Source organism: Populus trichocarpa, chromosome 6 (assembly GCF_000002775.5).
Source record: "Populus trichocarpa isolate Nisqually-1 chromosome 6, P.trichocarpa_v4.1, whole genome shotgun sequence".
Taxonomy (NCBI): Eukaryota; Viridiplantae; Streptophyta; class Magnoliopsida; order Malpighiales; family Salicaceae; genus Populus; species Populus trichocarpa.
Window position 1 is genome coordinate 11,766,958 of NC_037290.2, and position 20,623 is coordinate 11,787,580.

Below are 20,623 nucleotides of genomic sequence, written 5' to 3' on the forward strand. Positions count from 1 at the left end.
TTAAATTCTGACCAACTCAATATTAAAAAAAAAAAATCGACGAAGATAATTTTGGAAAAAAATATCACAAAAAAAAACACGAAAGAAACTGGAAAAAAACCATGCGAGGAAAAACTGTATCAATCCATAGTGTTTTGTGAGGAAAAACTTGTATTTACTTGTAATTGCAATTCTTAACCAGCTTAATATTTAAAAAACAAAATTGACAAAGATAATTTTAGGGAAAAACATAACAAAAAACAGAAAAAAAAACCATGTGGAAAAAAACATTGTAGCAATCAACAGTAATTTTTGAGGAAAGTTACAGTGCTTTCCTCACATATTGTAATTGTAATTGTAATTTTTAACCAGCTCAATATTAAAAAATAAAATAAAAATAGATAATTTCGGAGAAAATCATAAAAAAAAACCATGCAGAGAAACACTGTAGCAATCAACAATGTTTTAAAGAAAAAAAAATTACAAAACTAAATTCTCAATCAGCTCAATATTAAAAAAAAATCGACAATATAATTTTAAAAAATAAAGAAATAAAATAGAAAAACTATGTGGAAAAACATCGCAGCAATCCACAGTATTTTAAAGAAAAAAATTACAAAGCAAAAATTTTAACCATGTCAATATTTAAAAAGTAAAATCAACAAAAAAACATTTTGGAAAAAAAAATAAAAAAAAAAAGAAAAAGTAGGAAAGTTGAAAAAAAAAATAATTTTGAAAAAAAAATAATTTTGAAAAAAAACAAAAAAAAAGAAAAAAAGAGAAAAGATAGAAAAAAAAAGGGGGAAGAATCATTGTGGATTACTGTTGTAATCCACAGTGATTTAGATGTGGGGGAACAGTGATTCCCCCACACTATTTAGAATATTGTATAATGTTTGAAATTAGATGATATGGAAGTTTTGATAGTTACTTTTTTTTTTTTTAACGTTAAAATTTAGGAAGCAATAAAGTGATGTAGCTACTATTAAATTTCACATCTATTCATTTTGTTTTTACACATGCAAATAGTATATCATTTGTAAAAATTATGTTCATTCATCGTACTTTGTTACATCCATTAAACAATGTATTTTTCTATGTAGATATACTTTTGATCTTATACTTTTATTATAATATTAATGAAATCTTTTATCAATATTGAAAAACAAAATTAAATGTGGTTTGAAAAAGTTATAAATAAGGGTCATTTAGTATAATTTTTGTTTTCTGTTTTAGTTGTTTATTTTTTGCTTTAAGCTTTTTTTATTGGTTTTTTAAAATTGAAAACTTGTTTGGCTTACTATTTTTTTTCCAAAAAATACATGTTGTTTTAATTGGATACATGAGCTATAGATACTAACCCTTAATCTCTCCATACTCGAAACTCATGTACCTCATATCCGATTCATGTTCCAACCCCACCTCGATCCCAATTCAAACCTTGGATATTTAGGACCTAATTCCGACCTCACCCTCAAGCACTTTAGATCCAGTCCTAATTCAAAAGAGGTTTTTTTAGTCCTAGTCTCAAAAGGGGCTCCTTAGTCCGAGACCAAATTCAATATGTGAAAGCTTATTTTAGTCTAAACTTTAAACACTTCAATCATAGTCTCAAAGTGAACCGTAGGCATCCCATACCCAGTTTAGGTTAAATCCCCAAGTTAATCTTGACCTAAAACCCGAGTGTCTTAGATTTAATCTTGGTCTGAACCTTGTCAATAATCCCAATCTAAGACTCGAGTGCCCTAGGATCTCTTTCTGATATGAAACTCAAAATTAATTATAACTCAAAACTTGAGCTGCCCTAGACTTGATCCTGGTTGAAACCTCGATTTGGATCTTGGCTTATACCATAGGCGCCCTAAATCGCTCAAATTTGATCTTAATATGAACCTCGGGCTCCTTAAACCTAGTCCAAATCAAACCCTATCATAACCCATACTCTGAGCACTTATATCTTAGTCTCGGGCCAAACTTCAAGCCTTATAAACTCAAACCTAGGGCACCTCAAACTCGATCCTAGCTCAAACTCGATTTCTTAGACCTGATCTGTCATTGAATCCTAAACCTCTCATAAAAGGTCTTGGCTTGTACCATAGATGTCTCGGTCATAGCCTACACCTTAAGCCCTAACACTTGCTCCTAGGCTAACATTAGGCAACCTAGACCATGTCCAAATCCTAACCAAAAGGACTCGTCCTAGCCTAAATCCCAAATGTCCCATATCTGATCTCAACCCTAACCTCAGGTCCCTAAGTTATAATCCTAGTTTGACCCTCTATGCCTTGAGCACAATTCTAACCAAAATCCCTATAATCCTTAAACCTTGTCTTAACAAGAACCTCAAGCATCTCAAACCTTATCTCTTATTGAACAAATCACTAGTTCAAGCCCAAACCCCTAACACCTGAGACCTAGTCCCGAATAACTCTTGAGCACCTTAACCTATATCCTGTTCGAACCCTTTATCACCCATTTTCTAACAATTGAAACTAAAATAACTCCCAAAATATAAGCTAAAAGTTTAGAAATTAATTTTGAAAGCCATTTTTTTTTGTTTTCAAACTTATTGCCAATCATATTTTTCTAAAAAAAAAACCAATTTTTCAAATCTTATTTTTAAGAATCCAAAATAAAAATAAAAACAAAAACAAAAACAATACCAAACAGCCCCTCGAATTTTCACATTGCAAAGAATAAAGATAGGTATATAAAGCGCTCGATATCTAAAAAAATAAAACCATGCTTTTTAGTATAGTAAAATAAAATAAAGGTGTAAATAGTCTCAAAAAGAACATCAATTATCAAATGATCTTGAATTGGCTCTACAACCTATGAACAAATCCTCTCATAATCATAAAAAAAATTTCTTTGTTTTTTTTTTTGTCAAAAATGTGTTGTACAATAATTTATAATAAAGAACATAATTGAGAATTGTATATAATTCCGGGACCTAATGAACAAAAACTATAGGTTTGGGATCTAATTGAGAAATGAATAATAGAATGAGAACTATTCTGACGTTAGCCCGAGAAAGAAAATTGTGAGAAAAAAGAAAAGAAAAGAGAAAAGGGTTTCTTGTTCAGCGAGTCACCCATTCATCAAATAGAAAAAAAAAAAAAAAAACCTGTTTTGGTGGTCATCGAAACTTGAACTCCAGATCTCTTCTCTGTACGAAAAATCTCAATAAGAATGAGCAGAGGAAGTGGAGGCGGATACGATCGCCATATCACCATATTCTCCCCTGAAGGTCGCCTCTTTCAAGTTGGTATGTACTGTAATTTTACTCTCCTCTCTCTTTCTCATTCAAAGAAAAAAAAAACTGATTTCTCCCACCGGCAAGTATTTTTAAATTAATTTAACTGAGATTGTGGGTGCAGAGTATGCGTTCAAGGCAGTGAAGGCAGCTGCGACAACTTCCATTGGAGTTCGCGGCAAGGATTCTGTCTGTGTCGTCACTCAAAAGAAGGTTCCGGTGAGTGACCTATTATTTTCTTAATTTTACTGCATTGCATTAATTATCCCTTAATTTATTATGATTAATTTCCTTCTTGATCTAGGGTTTTGTTTCCCATTTCGTGTTTGGTATATTGCGTGAGGTAATAATTGTGTTTTTGGTGATAATGAATGAGCAGGACAAGCTTTTGGATCAGACTAGTGTTACTCACCTTTTCCCTATTACCAAGTACCTTGGACTACTTGCCACCGGCATGACAGGTTTGCTTTGAATTAATTGAAACTCTTTTAATTCTTTCTGTTATAATGCAATTAGAGAGATTTATGGTGTTCTTTTCTTTCTTTTTTTTCCCTCTTATGTCTCTCAAAATTTGAAGTAAGCACAATACAGCCGTTTATCCATGAATTTGATTTGGATAACTGAGTATTGCTATTATTGTTTGGTACCTTCATGTACCAAGCTTGGAACTTGATACTCTCATTCAGTCTTGAAATTGTTTTCCAGTCACACCGCTGATAATGGTATTTTTGTGTCCAATTTTTAGCTGATGCAAGGAATTTAGTACAACAAGCAAGGAATGAAGCGGCGGAGTTTAGGTTCAGATATGGATATGAAATGCCTGTGGATGCATTAGCGAGATGGTATGTGATTTTCATTGATCATATTGTGGTTGTGGAAAATTCAGCTATTTGATTATGTTTAATGCCAAAATGTGTTCCATATGTGGGATGCATCTTTTTTTGTTTGGATTGTTACTAGTGTTGTTCAAAACAGCTCCTTTTAAGATTGCAAGTCAAGCTCGCTTTTAAACTGTTCATGCTGCTATTTGTAAAAATTGAATTTTAATTGCCTTCTATCACACCGTTTTCACTTTTCTTAAATCCATGCCCATTCTCCAATATCTTTGAGGGAAGATGGTCAGATGCAAATCAAACCATTCTAGGAATTAACTGATGCTATCTTCTCTAATCATACTTCTTTTCCATCCTTGTAATCTTGAACTCTGAATTTTTTTATCAATAATTGCATGGATTGTTTTCCTCGCATTACTGCAACTGATAATTTCTTGTGAACTTGCAATGATATTTTTGTTACATATATAGGATTGCGGACAAATCACAAGTTTATACTCAGCATGCATACATGAGACCTCTTGGAGTTGGTATGGGTTCTTTTCTTATTTTGTTCTGTTGTAGTTCTTAAAATTATTCCATTTACATGCAGTGCATTTTCTTAAGGTCTATCTGAGTGTTTGTAGTGGACATTTACACCTTCTAATTGCTGCTGTTGGTCTTATTCTTATATTCATTTATCTTGACATCTTTAATGTGACTTTTCTATGAAGTTGCTATGGTTTTGGGTATTGATGAAGAGAATGGGCCTCAACTTTACAAGTGTGATCCAGCTGGCCATTTTTTTGGTCACAAGGTATTTCGCAAACTTGTTCTTTTCACGAAAATGCATTACATTTTCAATGCTTTATGCTAAGGATGTTTTTCGCCATTGCTTAGTGAGTACACCTGTGGTTCCCATTTCATATAAGCAAAAGAATTAAGATGAATCTGAGGTATATGATTCTTTAAGGAAATACTTGAGCTTTATCCTCGGGTTGAATAACATCTGATAATTTAAGGAGTGTGCTTTTGAATTCACATGACAATGACAGTGGCTATTGCCTTTTTTTGGTGATCTCCTGTGTTCTAGCAGTCCCTTAAATCTGGCAACGTTGTTATTTATTGTTTAGCTAGGTCAGTTAAAGAACAAAATTTTGCTCCGGTCCTGTCAGCAGGAAACTGCTGCTGCCTGTATGTGCCCTCCTCTCAAAGGTTTAAAATCACATGTCTAGATTGCCTTATTAAGTTCTCAAGTTTCAATTCTTGTCATGCCCTCTTAATTTGTTGCTACTGATTTTTCCTTTACAAACACCTGCCAAGTTCCCCCCTCCCTCATCTGCAATATCCACATAAATAGAGTACTTAACAATATTATCTCTAAGGATTTACAACAGTGTATTATTCTCTGCTTGTCCTGTTATAAAACAGGTTGTGGATCAACCTCACCAATTAATGAACATGCAAATTTCCATGTATATGATCCTTTGCATATTACTTCTTGGTGATTTTGGGTTGCATTTGGGAGCTAAATCATACTTCTTATGTAGCTGCTATTGGCCTTTCATTGACCAACATTCATCTTGTGTCGACAAGTTTTTTGATAGAAATTTTTCCCAGGATATAATTTTTTTATTGTCAAAGGTTACATTTAGTTTATCATAGGTCTAAGAAAATTGAACAGTTGTTAAAATTTGGGAAATGTAATGGCAAACAAAGAAAAGTACTAGTTCATCCTGGTCTTAGAACATTGAATCGATGTTAAATTTAGTAAAAGATGCTGGCAAACAAAGAAAAGTACTAGTGTAGAGAACTAGGGACCAGCTTGAGTTGAATTTCATTATGTGAAGTTCTTTCGAGTAAAAAAGATGCAACAATTCCAGTTGCTTCAAAGAAGGGTAGAAGAGGAAATGTGAATTGAGAATTCAACTAATCATTTTATGGTTGTAGTTTTAAACCTACAAATGAAGTACACATATGGGCTGCAGGAACACTCCTTGCAATCCAGTCTGCTGCAAATATTTGTTTGTCAGTTAATTTGCCTTCTAGGTATGCTTGCTAGATCTTGCAGCTAATGGCCAGGTAGATATCTACCTGTTCCTATAGTATATTCACTAAATAGTGTACGAGGATTTGTTTTTAAGTAAGGGAAAATTTATCGATCTCTGTGTTTATGATTTATTTTAACTTTGCTTCATACACAATTCTAAGGAAGCATTTTGCCCAAGGAACATAATTTTATGCTCATGTTGCAGGCTACAAGTGCTGGATTGAAAGAACAAGAGGCTATCAATTTCCTGGAAAAGAAAATGAAAAATGACCCTGCTCTCTCATATGAGGAAACTGTGCAGGTACATGTGCCTATTCCTGCTAAGGACATGCTGAAGGACTGTTTTTTTTTTTTTTTTATAAACCTTTTATTGGCTATCTACTATTATTTGCAGAAGAGAAATATGCTCTCTGCTTATCAACTATTTAAGTGCCCTTATTTTCCTGTTCTGGGTTGGGAGGTAGCTCAATCTGCATAGAATTTTTGGGCCAGATAATATGCAATAGCCAATACTTTTTATTTGTCCTCATGGTGTTAAAAGAATTTCAAGGGTATGACTTTACAGGAGTTTAAATGATTTTTGTTTGGATTATTTGTTTTCCAGGGCTATGAGAGGATTCTGTCTATAGTAGTGGAAAATAACTCAAGAGGATAAATATTGTTGGTTTTTGTTGGATTATTAGACAAATCGGTGTGAAGCTGCTTTTAGATTATTTCTGTTTTATGTTTATTCCAAACATTCTACATGTGATTGTCCTAAAACAGCATCTTGCTTGTATTGTGCAGACTGCTATTTCTGCTCTTCAATCTGTTCTTCAAGAGGATTTTAAAGCTACTGAGATAGAGGTTTGATGACTCCCTTTATTGCATTCAACAGTTGGTGATACTAGACTAGTAGTATTAAAATGACTGAAAACAGAAGGATAATATTAATATACTGTAAAGACAGAGGTTCAAGAAAATAAGCTTTGGTGTAATTTGCCACCTCTGATATGAGTGGCCTATCATTGAACTCTGGTATTTAGACTTCTGTTATGGTGGGTTTCCTGCGGTTATGTTTCCAATAGAATTTGGAATCTTGGTGCATGTTCTTTTCCTCCTTTTTTTTCACTTGCTTATGAGATACCCCTTTAGTTACTGTCTGCTAAATTTGCAGACCATTACAGTATGGACATGAAAGTGCTTTTTAATCGAATTTACTTTGTACAACTAAAATGGTTTCTAACAGTTAGTGTTCAATTTTTGCAGGTGGGGGTTGTGAGAACAGACAATCTTGTTTTTAGAGTGCTGTCCACTGAGGAAATTGATGAACATTTAACTGCCATAAGTGAACGGGACTGATTTTGTGGGATAACCTGAGCCAGTTGGGGAAAGGATTGTGCAATCATTTGAATTCATGAAAACTTGCTTGATTAATCATGTAGTTTGACAGGAGAAAAAAGAAGCAAGATAATTTGTTTGGATTATATTCCCGCCCACCCCTAAAATTTGTTAAACTGCCAAATCATGTTACAATTATTGCCGTTTCTGCAGTTATCTTTCTGTCTGTTGGTTTTCCGAGAAATGATGATGAGCTAGATGTCTTCATTAGGGTTTATTAGAAGTCTGGATTGCTCGGTGTACTTGATGCTATCGGATGAATGAGAATTTTGTCAGTAGATGATAGGTGAACACCTATGCAGTTGATGTTTTCTTGCTGGATCTATTTGATATCATTTAGTTCTGTGGATCAAGAAAAGTGGAAGACTAGGAAGCCAGCATACAATATCTCCATTAGTTATTCAAAATAATCTGGGTTCCAGTCTGAACAGCAAAGTGTCATAACTTATCTTGGGAGCTTTTTTTTAATCCATGCTCCATACTTGTTCTTCCTCGTCTGATGGTCTGAAGTTCAAGAATTCGTGGGATTCAATGGCAACTTTCCAATGAAGTTGGTATTCAGGCTTCCCAAGTAAAGGTGATCCTCGAACTCGAAAGCTGTTGTCACAAAAGTGACGCGGGACAACAAACAACAGAATTAAAGCCGGGAAAAGAAAGAAGCTTTAGAAGAAGAAGAGGAGAAGAAGAAAGCCAAAGAAGAGGAGAAAGGAGAGTAGGGAGATGTAAAATCTGCAATTTTCATTAATCATCAATAGTTCCTTACATTTAGAAAAGTAGGGTATTTATACTAAAACCCTAACTCGAATAAGCAATTGGGCTTATGACCCATTAAATAAAATATCCAACAATAATTAAATCCAACCCAACAAATAAAACCAAATTCATAAACCTTAACTAAAAGTCCATATGAATTAAGCCCAAAAACATAAGCTAAAGCCCAATTTCTCAATGGTTTGGGCTATCCTCCATCGTCTATAATTATACGCGCGCGTAACCAATGTTTCCGGTTCGGTGTCCCCATCAATTCTCCTGGGGTTGGAAGAACTCGACCCCGTCGAGTATAGGTCAAGGCAGCTCCGATAATGCTCTCAAAGGTAAGGATCAAGCTGTTATGATGTCTCTCTGATAATCCAAGTATAGTCTGAATCTGGTCGTCGAGCCCATATACTAGGATTTGCGGAAGTTCATCATCCCTGGTAAAAACAACTTGTGCATTCAAAGTAGCATTAATATGTTCCTTTTGTGCCAAAGATATGGGTAATGAGGTAGGGGTATCAAAAGGAGCATCAAGCATAGGTTGTATTTTATAAAGAATAAGGTCCTTCATGTTAAAAGTAGAGCTAATATCAAAGTTTAATGGCAATTTAATGACATAATTATTTGATTTAATCATTTGCAACACTTTGAATGGTCTAGCACTACTTACTTGCAATTTATGATCAGTTTCCAAAGGACACCGTTCATGTCTAATCTGTATCATGAAATAATCTCCAACATTAAGTGCATCATGATACTTAAGTAAATCAGCTTGAAATTTGTATTGTTCATTACTTGCTTGAATTTGTTTCATGATCTCAATATGTAAATTATGAACCCTACATGGTAACGACTCAGCTGACTTAGACATCCTATCGTGAGGAGATATGGGAGGGTGTTCTATAGGCTTCTCAGGTTTGTAACTATGAACATTAAATGATTGAGGGTGTGGAATGTGACAAACATTGTTTGAAACCTGTGTAGATATGGTATGAACACGATCAAGTAAACTAGGATTATCTTCATCTTCCTCATCACGTGCATGTGGTAAGGGGTCAAAAAGCTCAATATGTTGCTCTAAACTTATGATGTGCTGGACACCAAGCATGTGGGATGAGGAATCAGGTAGTTTAGGAGGACTAATATCATGAGACTCTTCTAAGACCATACGTATCTCTACAGGCAATTCCACTGAAGAGTTCCCTAAAACTTCCTCTACCATTGAAGCAGACATATCAGACTCTTTTTTAACCTCAGTCTCAAGCTCATGTGGACTCATTGTGTTAAGTCCCTCTTTTTGCACATCCTCGTCATCCAGGTCGCTAAAATCCTCAAGATTAGGCTCATACACTTCAACACTACAATATTCCTCTTTACCTATATCCTTATATTTTTGGATGACTAAGGGTTTAGAGGTGCAATCTAAGGAGATATGACCAAAACCTAAACAATTAGTACACTTAACCTTTGAACTCACCTTAGACACTTCATTGACAACTCGTTTACCTTTATCTTTCTTACAAAGTTGGGTGCTACTAGGATTAGGTCTGTGGGGTGGAGCACCTAACAAAGAATCACTGTTTCTGAATTGGGACCTAGTAGGGATACTATAAGAGTCCTGACGATTCTTCCACTGATTCTTTATGACCAACTTGTAGTCTTTAACTAAGGTATAAGCCTGGTCAAGGGTAGATACACCTTGAAATGCAACTTCTCTTCTAAGATCATCATTTAAGCCTCTACAAAATCTACGCAAAGTCATGGCTTCATTCTCTCTTATGGCACATCTAATCATGTAGTCGTTAAACTGCGTTATATACTCATTGATAGACTTATTCCCTTGTCTTAGATTGTTCCATTGATCTAAGAGTTTATTCCTATAAGACTGGGGTAGGTACTTCTCCTGAAGTTTTTGTTTCATTTTGATCCAATCAGTTATAGGAGGTTTATCTCTCATCTCTAAACAATCCTCAACATCTCTCCAATAAATTTTGGCTTCATCAATGAGCATCATCTTAGCAAATCTAACTTTTCTATTATCAGACAAGTTATGCCACTCAAAGAATCGATCCATATCACGAATCCACATATCAAATATCCAAGGATCATGACGACCATCAAAAGTGGGGGGTTTTATTTTGCTAGGACTCAAGACTCGCTCATCAAAGTCATCATGTTTAGAGTAACCTAAATGATAGTCATACTGGTGGCGCTTAGAGTGAGCTTGTCCATAATGATTGTTCTTGTGATATTCATTAGTCTTTAAGTGCCTTATTCGAAAACTCTCTTGGGGCTCAATTCTTCTAAACATATTGATCACCTAAGTTTGCAGTGCCCTTTAAATGGTCATAAGAATATGACTAAGGGTTAAGTCTACGGTAAGTGTAAACTTAAGTTTGGACACTAGATGATCATGACACAAAAGCATACAACACTCACTTAGAAATGAAATTGAGATCACAAATGGTTCTTACAAGTGAAGTCACAATACAAAAATAAAGCTAATTTTTTTTTTTATCCTTTTTTTCTTCTTCTTAAATGTGGAGATTAATCAAGAACAAATTACACTAATAAAATTGTAAGCATGTAATACTAAATTCTTAAGTGTAAATGATTAATCAAATACGATGTCATAAGCAAGAATTCATAATTATCAAATAAAATAAGATATTAGCTATCATTGATGAAAGAGGTTGATGAACAAAAATTAACAATTAAAATTCTAGGTGAGATTTTTTTTTTTTTTAGGAATTTTCTTGGCACAAAAGTAATATTAATAATACCTTAAATGACAAGTGAAAAACCAAGAAACGTAAACTTCAACAAATATGTGAGAGTGATTCACTAACTAGAGTGCTGGGAGGAAGCTGGAGCTGACGTGGCAAACCAGATGAATGGACTGCTGACATGGCAGATGACATGGCCAGTTTGCTGACGTGGTGGGTGACGGGGACGCTCATGTCTGCCGTGGCAGGGTGGCATGTCTGGAGGGGCAGTTGACGTGGCGGTCAGCGCTGATGTGGCAGGTACGATGACGTGGCACACGACATGGCAAGATCTGCTGGCGTGGCAGGTGACACTGATGCTGGCGTGGCGATGACGTGTCTAGGTTAATTATATTCTCAGCTGTGGTTTTCTTTCTTTCTTCCGTAGCTTCTGTGACCCGTTGCCGCCGCTGTCGGCGATGGCTCACTCCGTGCTCATGCTTGGGGCCAGCGGCGCGAGAGGAAGAGGTGGTGGTGTCGGGTGTCGCTGCTGGGTGGGGCTGTTGATCCGGTGTCGCTGCTGGGCGGGGGCTGCTGCCGAAGGTGAGGGCGCTGTGGATGGGTGGTCGCGGCTGGTGCTGTTGCTGGGGTGCGGTTGATGGCGCTGATGGTTAGCAACGCTGGAACCAGCGACTGAGAGCTACGGTGGCTGTGGCGCTGCAGGTTTGTTGAAGGCAGTACCTTGGCGTGGTGTGCGATCGATGGCTGTGGTCGGCGTTGATGTGGAGTGGCCGATTGTTCTGTGGAACTGATGTGCAGGTCTTCTTGGTGGCGGGCTGCCGCTGATGCTCGCCTGGGGCGCCGCTGATGGCGGGGCGCCGAAGACAGTGACGATGAACAGTGAAGATGAGCTGATCTCGGTTTTGGTGGCTATTGGGGATGCCCAAACTGCTCTCTGGTGAGGATGAAACTGGTTGATGCGTGGATCCGTTGTGATGGGTGTTGTGGGTAGCTGTTGCTGGTGGTTTCGTGCTGCTGAAGCCGAAGATCCACTGATGTCTCTTGCGGTGTCAATCTGGTGGTTGCCGCTGGTCTGTGTCGGAGGTAGCAAATCGGCGTGGATCGGTGGACTGATTTGTAGGTCTTCTCGGTGGTGGGTCTGTCGTTGTGACTGGCTGAGACGCCGCAGATGGCAGGGGCGCCGCTGCTGGAAACCCGATTACAGTGGATGATGAACAGTGATTTGAACAGTAGGGTTTTGAACATGGATTTTTTTTTTTTTTTTTTTTTACAGTAGGGTTTCACATAAACGCATAGATCGTTTAATTGTAAGAACAATTAAAAGCCATGCTCTGATACCAAATTTGACGCGGGACAACAAACAACAGAATTAAAGCCGGGAAAAGAAAGAAGCTTTAGAAGAAGAAGAGGAGAAGAAGAAAGCCAAAGAAGAGGAGAAAGGAGAGTAGGGAGATGTAAAATCTGCAATTTTCATTAATCATCAATAGTTCCTTACATTTAGAAAAGTAGGGTATTTATACTAAAACCCTAACTCGAATAAGCAATTGGGCTTATGACCCATTAAATAAAATATCCAACAATAATTAAATCCAACCCAACAAATAAAACCAAATTCATAAACCTTAACTAAAAGTCCATATGAATTAAGCCCAAAAACATAAGCTAAAGCCCAATTTCTCAATGGTTTGGGCTATCCTCCATCGTCTATAATTATACGCGCGCGTAACCAATGTTTCCGGTTCGGTGTCCCCATCCACAAAAGACATCACTTTGCCATCAGGATCGTCAAACTTCCTCGTAATCTTGCCATCAGCTGCCACGTTTACCACCGTAGCTTTCCTTTTGACACCAATGACTAGGTTAACTAACTTCGGAAAGGATGCAACCAAGTGTTTGGATGGCTTTAATCTGTGCACAAACTCCAGCCCTTTAGACGCCACCTGTGGTGGAAAATATTTTTTTGTCAAGTCTCGTAGGGACATGTTAAACAGAGTAACAGATGCTTGCAGTTTGCACATCAATTGCATGAAGTTTGCTGAGTGGTTCATTATAGGCAATTCATATAGTGGATCTTTCTTCTCCTAAAAAGAAAAGAAAATAAACCCAGCGGAGTTCCAAATCTTTTGAAGTACCTGTAGCACAGCAATCCAGAAAGAGCCATCCGGAGCCAGATAGATGTTATCAGGACCACCAGGAAGGTTGTCGATGAAGATCTCTGTTTTCCCCTTGTCTATTCCCTTCAGCCAATATTTCTGGCACCTGTATCTGAGCCCACATAAAGATGCAGGTGGTTTACATGCTAAAAGCGCATATCTTTGATATCCAGAGCAATGCACAATTTAAACAAGCACACAGGTTATTGTGCTCCACGAATTTACTTACTTCCAAGTTTCGCAGAAGACCAGATAATCTTCCTCTCTTGAGAGAGCAACACCATTAGGGAAGCACAAACCATCAAGCAAAATCGATGTCTCATTCAATGATGGATCATACTTGAGCAACTGCCCATGAGGTTTTGCCTCCAGAACGTCCAAGTACCAGTCGTGGAATCCAAATTTGGTGCTTGCAACACTGAAATAAAGACTTCCATCCGAAGATTCAATGACCTCGTCTGCAAACCTAATTGAATCATATAATCAATGTCATATTTGCTTGGAAAAAAATATAACAAGAATATTTCCCTCGACATTTTCTTTTCCAGATCCAAAACCCAGCAAAATTTGTTTCTCTCTCTATGGCTATGGACTAATAAGACTGCTCAAGTGCTGCAGGGATGGGCTATGCGTTATGTAGGGATGAATCACTGAAATCTTGTCGAAAACAATGCAAACAAGATTAACTCGTATGGTCATCTCATACAGTTTCCAAAACTCATGCATTAGATACGTAGTTGTCGGTTCCAAGAGATAAACAATGACTCCTCTATACTATAGATATAATTGCTGAGGTTAAGAGTGCCTGTTTGGTTTGGAAGCTGCCGCACGTCCAAGTCCAAAATAAGATTTCCTTAGTCCCATCTAAAGAAATAGCAATGCTTGCGCATGTTTTAATGTTTGAAGTGCTTATATGATCATCATATTTTTGTTAATGCAGCAGTAAATGAGCATGACAAATAGCAGCAAATCACTTGACAATAATGTAGCAAATCCTACTAGTTCTTCATTCTACTTTATTGTAATTATCTGTTCTCCTTTCTTGTATATTCAGTATTGATTGTGTAGATTCCTTTAGACATAGAGATTGTACAAAATAATCATTATATAAAAGGATTCTCTGCTGTGGTCTTGGTATCGAAATTAACCAAGTCCTCTGAGAAAATGCCTTTTGCTCACGCTTGATCCTGTATCTAGCAAGATGGCATCCTTCAGTTCTTCCACTCCAATTGTTTTCATTGCATCGAATGTAGTTCAACTTATCTGGGTGAAAATGGATGGTGAGAATTATTTGAATTGGATTTCTCAGTGTCTACCTGCACTAAGAAGTCATGTTCTCGTGGCTTTCGTGGATGGTTTTGAACCGTGCCCAGAGAAGCTCCTGTCCGACGCTCAGGGCAAGTCTTCAATTGAAATTAACCTTGCCTTCTTGCTCTGGCACAAGGACTAATTTGTTCTTGGGTTACTCAATTCTACACTTGTTAACCATGTTTTACCATCTGTGTATGGCTTAAACTCGGCAAGGCAAGTATGGACAATTTAGGCTAATAAATACACATCTCATGCGCGTTCTGGGGTTAGCACTCTCAAACAAAAACTGCAGAGTTTGCGCCAAAGAGGAACGAGTTGTACTGAGTTTCTAAACACCGCCAAGATATGTGCTGACAATCCGACAGCTGCTGGGAAGCCTGTAGAAGAGGAGGATCTAATCTCCTATATTGTAAGAGGTCTCTACCCTTCTTTTAATCCCTTAATTGTCTCATGTTCCTTTGCCTTGTAGAACAACATGATGAGCTTTGATGATTTTCAATCAAAACTCCTGTCTTATGAGATTCTTACTGAAAATCAAAACCATGGAACAACAGAATTTTGCTATGATGGCACCTATCAAAGGCCACTTTAAAAATGGTCCAAAGAAACCTCGTAATAACCACTTTCCACCTAATCAAAACTATTTTCCCAAAAGGAACTCGCATCCAAAATCGAAGAACCTTGTACAACAACAAAATATATTCAGTAGATCTTCTCATCAAAGTTCTTTCCAACAAAATCCCACACAGCAAAGTTTTTCCTCTTCTATGCAAGCACCATGCCATATTTGTGGTAAGACTAATCACAATGCTTTGGACTGTTTTCATAGAATAGATTATAGTTATCATGGAAGGTACCCACCTTCCCAACTTGCTGAAATGGTGGCCCATAACAATACTCTTAATGAAGATGGCGCTTAGTATGCTGATAGTGGAGCCAACCAGCATATTACTAATGATTTGGCAAATCTCACTCTTCAGGAGACTTAAGGTGGCATTAAAACAATAGTAGAACACAAGTTCCTTTTCTCTAAACACTCCACAAACAAATTTAAACTTTAACCGTGTTTTACATTGCCCTAATGCCATGACCAATCTCCTTTCTATAAATCAATTTTGCATTGAAAATGACTGTTTTTTTTTTTCCTAATGAAGTCTCATTATTTTGTCAAGGACAACAAAACAGGAAACATCATTCTAGAGGGTCCGAGTGAAGGTGGTCTCTATCCTGTACATCTCAACAAAAATAACATAAATAAGTGTCGTGGACAAGTAGCTCTCTTTAGTGTTAAGACTTCCTTAGACGTGTGGCATGCAAGACTAGGACACCTCTAAGCTTCCTTTTCATGACTCCAAGTTGTTTAAAAAATCTCCTGATTATTCCCAGCTTAGAACATTTGGTTGTGCTTGTTACTCTCTCCTGAGACCTTATTCAACCAAAAAAACTTGCCTTTCGAAGCAAACAATGTATCTTCTTAGGATACTCTTCTAATCTCAAGGGATATCGGTGTTTTGATATGAAAAAAGATCTACTTGTCCCGACATTCCATAATCCCTGTTATTTCTTTCTCTATGGACATTCCATCTTAGTGTAATTCTGAAAATTCAATCTACATTAATTCCTAACCATGTTATTCCTATAATTCCTATCATACTATCCCTGACACATAAAATACCCTTCTTGAGGTTTCCTTACCCAACAATAATTCATCCATTCCTCCTGCAAATTCTACACACATAATCACCCGTTCTCAAACTGGTTCTCTACGTCCAAAATCCTTTCCCGACTACACCTCTTGCCCTCACCACCACTATCTCTTTATATGAACCAAAAACCTTTTCTCAAGCCATAATTTCTGAAGAATGGAGAGCTGTCATGGATCAGGAATATGCTGCGTTGCTTCAAAACAATACCTGGGATCTCTGTCCTTGTCCTCTTGACGAACATATTATTGATACTAAGTGGGTATACAAAATGATACAAAAAGAGGATGGGAGCCTTGATCGTTGTAAGGCTAGGTTGGTTGCCAAAGGCTTTGAACAAGTCTACGATATTGATTATTCAGAGACAATATTCATCCCTGTCATCAAACCTGCCATGGTTTGCCTTGTCGTAGCCATTGTCACTTTAGTTGGCCTATACGCCAACTGGATATTTCTAATGCCTTTCTTCTTGGCACCATTGATGAAGAAGTCTTTATTGAACAACCTTGTGGCTATGTTGATCCTAATTTTCCTGATTATGTGTGTAAACTCAACAAGGCTCTTTATGTGCTCAAACAAGATCCTCGAGCTTGGTTCAAACGCTTATCTCAATCTCTTATGGAGCTTGACTTTATTGGATCTCAGGTGACCACTCACTTTTTACTTATCAACATGGTAGTGCTCTCATTTATATCTTAATTTATGGTGATGACATATTAATCACGGGCTCTAGTGATTCTTTTATTTCCTCCTTAATTAAATAAACTTCACACAGAGTTTGCATTGAAGAATTTGGGTCTTCTAAATTTTTTTCTCGATATCCAAGTGTTTTGGGATTCATATGGTCTCCATCTTCGGCAAAGTAAGTACATCCTTGATGTACTACATCATGCTAAAATGTTTGGAGCCAAGCCCTACACTGTTCTATGTGTTGCACGTGAGAAAATTTCTTCCACCTCAGGGGATCCTCTTGAAAACATAACTGAGTATCGCCAAATTATAGGGGCTCTCCAATATTGCTCCCTTACTCGTCCAAAAATTGCCTACTTTGTGAATCAGTTATGCCAAAATCTTCATTCTCCCACCACTGAACATTTTCTACACTACTTGAAGGGCACTATAGATCATGGGTTGTACTATACACATGTTTCTCTTTGTCATACAAACTCTGTTTGGGCAGGCGACCTGATGATCACAGATATACTACCGACTATGGAGTCTTTCTTAGAAATTGTTTGGCCTCGTGGTGTGCCAAGAAGCAATCTGTTGTTTCCAGATCAAGTACAAAGGCTGAATATCGCGCTCTTGCAATGACCATAGCTGAAGTTTACTAGATTCGAATGGTTACGTATCTCATTATCTTTTCCTCCTATTATACATTGCGATAATCTGGGGCTATCTCTCTTGCTTCAAATCTAGTGTTTCATGCTCGCACCAAAATGTTAAAGTTGATGTTCATTTTATACGTGAGAAGGTTCAAAACCGAGATATTTCCATTTGTTTCATTCCCATCATTGATCAGTTAGCTGACCTCTTGGCCAAAGGTCTTTCCTCCTCTCGGATTTGCTCTCTATGCGACAAGCTCATGGTAACTGAACCACCCATTCGCTTGCGGGGGGATGTTAATGTAGCTGTAAATCAGCATGACAAATAGCAGCAAATCCCACCATTTCTTCATTCTACTTTATTGTAATTATCTGCTTTCCTTGTATATTCGGTACTGTATCGAAACTAACCAAGTCCTTTAAGAAAATTTTCTATTTTGATGTTCAATTGAAGGCCTGCCAGTCACCTTGTCTTTTGATGGCCTAAAAAATGGTCAAGGAGTGCAGGGTTTACCCCCACAAACTCACTGGCAGAACTGGTAAATGTGTTTCTTAAGGGGGGGAAAGAAGGGGTGCTGCAGCATGGAATTGGATTCTATAAATATTACCTTATTTTGGATCCATCGTTAATATGTGTTGCAAGAACCACCACTCCATCTTCACTAACCTTAAGCAAACCCTGAAATCATATCAATTCCTTAATTAGTGCGACTAACTAGCTGATGTTACTGTCCCAACCATTCTAACTAGTAACCTAAAGTTGCTTTGTTAGCCAACCATAATTTATTTTCATATTCTGGTTTCTGGGGTTCTTCTGTTTTGTTTTTGCTCATCTTCCTTACTATCACCAAGTCTCAACTACAAGTGCTTGTTTCGGAATTATCTTACCTTTTCAGCATCACAAACAATAAGACCACCTTCCTTGGAAGTTGCAATCCCAAGTAAAGCATCACTGTCTATCTTCTTCCAATTCTCCCAGGATCCGTTCTTATGCATTCTTTTAATCCACCCATCTCTAACAGCTGTGTAGAGGATACCATCTCTATCCACGACAACATCCTCTGGGCGATCCAGAAATCCTTCTCCAAGTTTAGTCACTTCCTACAGGGAAAATAAAAAAAGAAATCGGCGTGTGCGCTATTAGTAGAAAGCTTGAAATTATCGCTTAAGTTAAGAAAGAATCATGTTCAACTGCTTGCCTGTAAGTGCTTGTTTGTGGGAAGAGCTGAAGCTGGAGGCAGTTCAAGCAAGTCCGGAGATAAAGGTGAGAAGTAGAAGATTTGAAGTGTAAAGGCAAGCAAACAAGCTAGCAGAAAGCCTGAGCATGCTGAAACACAAGGTATCATTGCCCTATCTATCCAAGACCAGTCTGGAAGAGCTTTTTCAGTGAGATGTGTGGTACTGGGGAGGAAAATCTTGATATAGATAATGTTATGTAATATAAAACTCTCAAGCTTCTGTATATATTAGGGTAAATTATGAGTAAATGTAATACTTGGTCACTACAGGAAGTAACTCTGATATATCAGATTTATTTCTACTCAAACTGAAATGCTGGCCTGGCCTGTGTTGCTTCAGGGATGCGTATGAAGGTGTAGCAAATTCAGTTTTTTCATCGACTTCTTTCGTTAAAATCCTAATCAGTAGACTCAAACACCAAATTATACTTCGAATATTAGGTTCTAAAGCATCAAGAAATTGAAAACCATCTTATCTTTTTATTATTTCTTTTCTACTGGTGAGAACTAGAAATTCTTTTTTTTTTTTTCCAGTTTAGTCAATTACTAGCCGCCACCTGCTGCAGAAATTGTATTTTGAACTATTTTCAAATGAATCTGTACATAAAAATATTTCGAATAAGATAAAAATTAAACTTTTGCGTACATATTTCATCAATTAGAAACAAACACAGTAAATTGGTGAATTATATTTTTCGTAATTGTCCACAATAATTTTTCATATTTTGAAAAAGTTGTATGATAACCTTGTTATCATTGTAATATATTATATTGCTAATATTTTGAATTAAATTACCAAATTTGTGACCGAAATATATTATATGCTGTTAGCTTGAAATAAAAGTAATAGAAAGACTTATGCGCTGTATCAATTTCTAACTTACCACTATTAAAAATGTTAAAATACCCCAATTGATTTACAATATTTAATTTTTTTCTCTCTTGCATTTTTCTTGATTTAAAAAAATATATATTGATGGCTGGATGAAAAAAATAGATGCAAGAAAAGTTAACTCATTTTTTAAAATCAAGAAAAATGCAAGAGAGAGAAAATTTAATTCAATTGATTTACAAAATTTAATTTTTTCTCTCTTGCATTTTTCTTGATTTTAAAAAATATATATTGATGGCCGGATGAAAAAATAGATGCAAGAAAAGTTAACTCATTTTTTAAAATCAAGAAAAATGCAAGAGAGAAAAAATTTAAATTTTGTAAATCAATTGGGTTTATTTAACATTTTTAATAGTGGTAAGTTAGAAATTGATGTAGCGCATAGCAAGAATAAAAGTTAGGGTTTGAGAATCCTAAAATTATAGCCCTAAACATTATAGAGGAATAAAAAAAATCTCTAGTATTTTATAAGAAGTCTGAATAATAATCTGGTATTTAAAATACACCACAACTATTTAAATAGAGCCTAAAATCAACCTAAACAAGAAACATAAGCTAGGTAGAAAATAAATAATTAAAATCCAAAAGTTACTAGGAACATAATTAAAATAGAAAAAACAACAACTTTTATGTCTAATTTTAAGAGATCTAACAGTCCGATGATCGACATAGTGGATCTCTATATGAACTCGACCTATAGAATCATCTCATCATATTTAAGCCCGATTAAATAGTCAGATCTTGCATTATCATTGTTTTCATCAGGTTTTATATCTGATGCATTAGGGCTTCTTCGATGACTTTTTTAAACCTTAATGTTCTCTATCTAGTTTATAAACGTGTTTGCAATATATTCCATGAAGAAACCACTCAAAAAAAAATCATCAATTACTAATGAAGTCCCATAAAAATCCAAGTAGCCTAGAAATAAGGTTTCCAGGTTAGATAATCAGTTAATCAATTGGTCCTAACAATTTCATCTATTCTCCCTAGCTAAGGTGTTTTTTCGCATATACTTAGTGCTTGGTAGGCCAAGACAACT

The 20,623-nt window shown here is 36.5% G+C and overlaps 2 protein-coding genes across 3 annotated transcripts; one reads left to right on the forward strand and one right to left on the reverse strand.

Annotated features, from left to right (window-relative positions):
- Positions 1 to 3,033: 3,033 nt before the first annotated feature.
- Positions 3,034 to 7,563, forward strand: LOC18100319 (proteasome subunit alpha type-6). The gene is made up of 9 exons (XM_006381543.3): positions 3,034 to 3,247; positions 3,360 to 3,454; positions 3,615 to 3,696; positions 3,981 to 4,077; positions 4,540 to 4,598; positions 4,782 to 4,864; positions 6,303 to 6,398; positions 6,884 to 6,943; positions 7,346 to 7,563. Exons 1-9 carry the CDS (start codon positions 3,172 to 3,174, stop codon positions 7,436 to 7,438), a joined length of 741 nt encoding a protein of 246 aa, XP_006381605.1. The 5' UTR covers positions 3,034 to 3,171; the 3' UTR covers positions 7,439 to 7,563.
- Positions 7,564 to 7,840: 277 nt separating this feature from the next.
- Positions 7,841 to 19,041, reverse strand: LOC18100320 (protein STRICTOSIDINE SYNTHASE-LIKE 4). 2 transcript variants are annotated; one of them, XM_006381544.3, is made up of 7 exons: positions 18,651 to 19,040; positions 18,340 to 18,552; positions 18,060 to 18,130; positions 13,342 to 13,578; positions 13,092 to 13,224; positions 12,714 to 12,899; positions 7,841 to 8,081 (listed from the first exon to the last, which is right to left on the reverse strand). In XM_006381544.3, exons 1-7 carry the CDS (start codon positions 18,795 to 18,797, stop codon positions 7,989 to 7,991), a joined length of 1,080 nt encoding a protein of 359 aa, XP_006381606.3. In that variant the 5' UTR covers positions 18,798 to 19,040; the 3' UTR covers positions 7,841 to 7,988. The 2 variants fall into 2 exon arrangements, with proteins under 2 accessions (XP_006381606.3, XP_052309546.1); XM_052453586.1 differs by lacking the exon at positions 7,841 to 8,081 and having other exon boundaries at positions 12,413 to 12,899; positions 18,651 to 19,041.
- Positions 19,042 to 20,623: the final 1,582 nt, after the last annotated feature.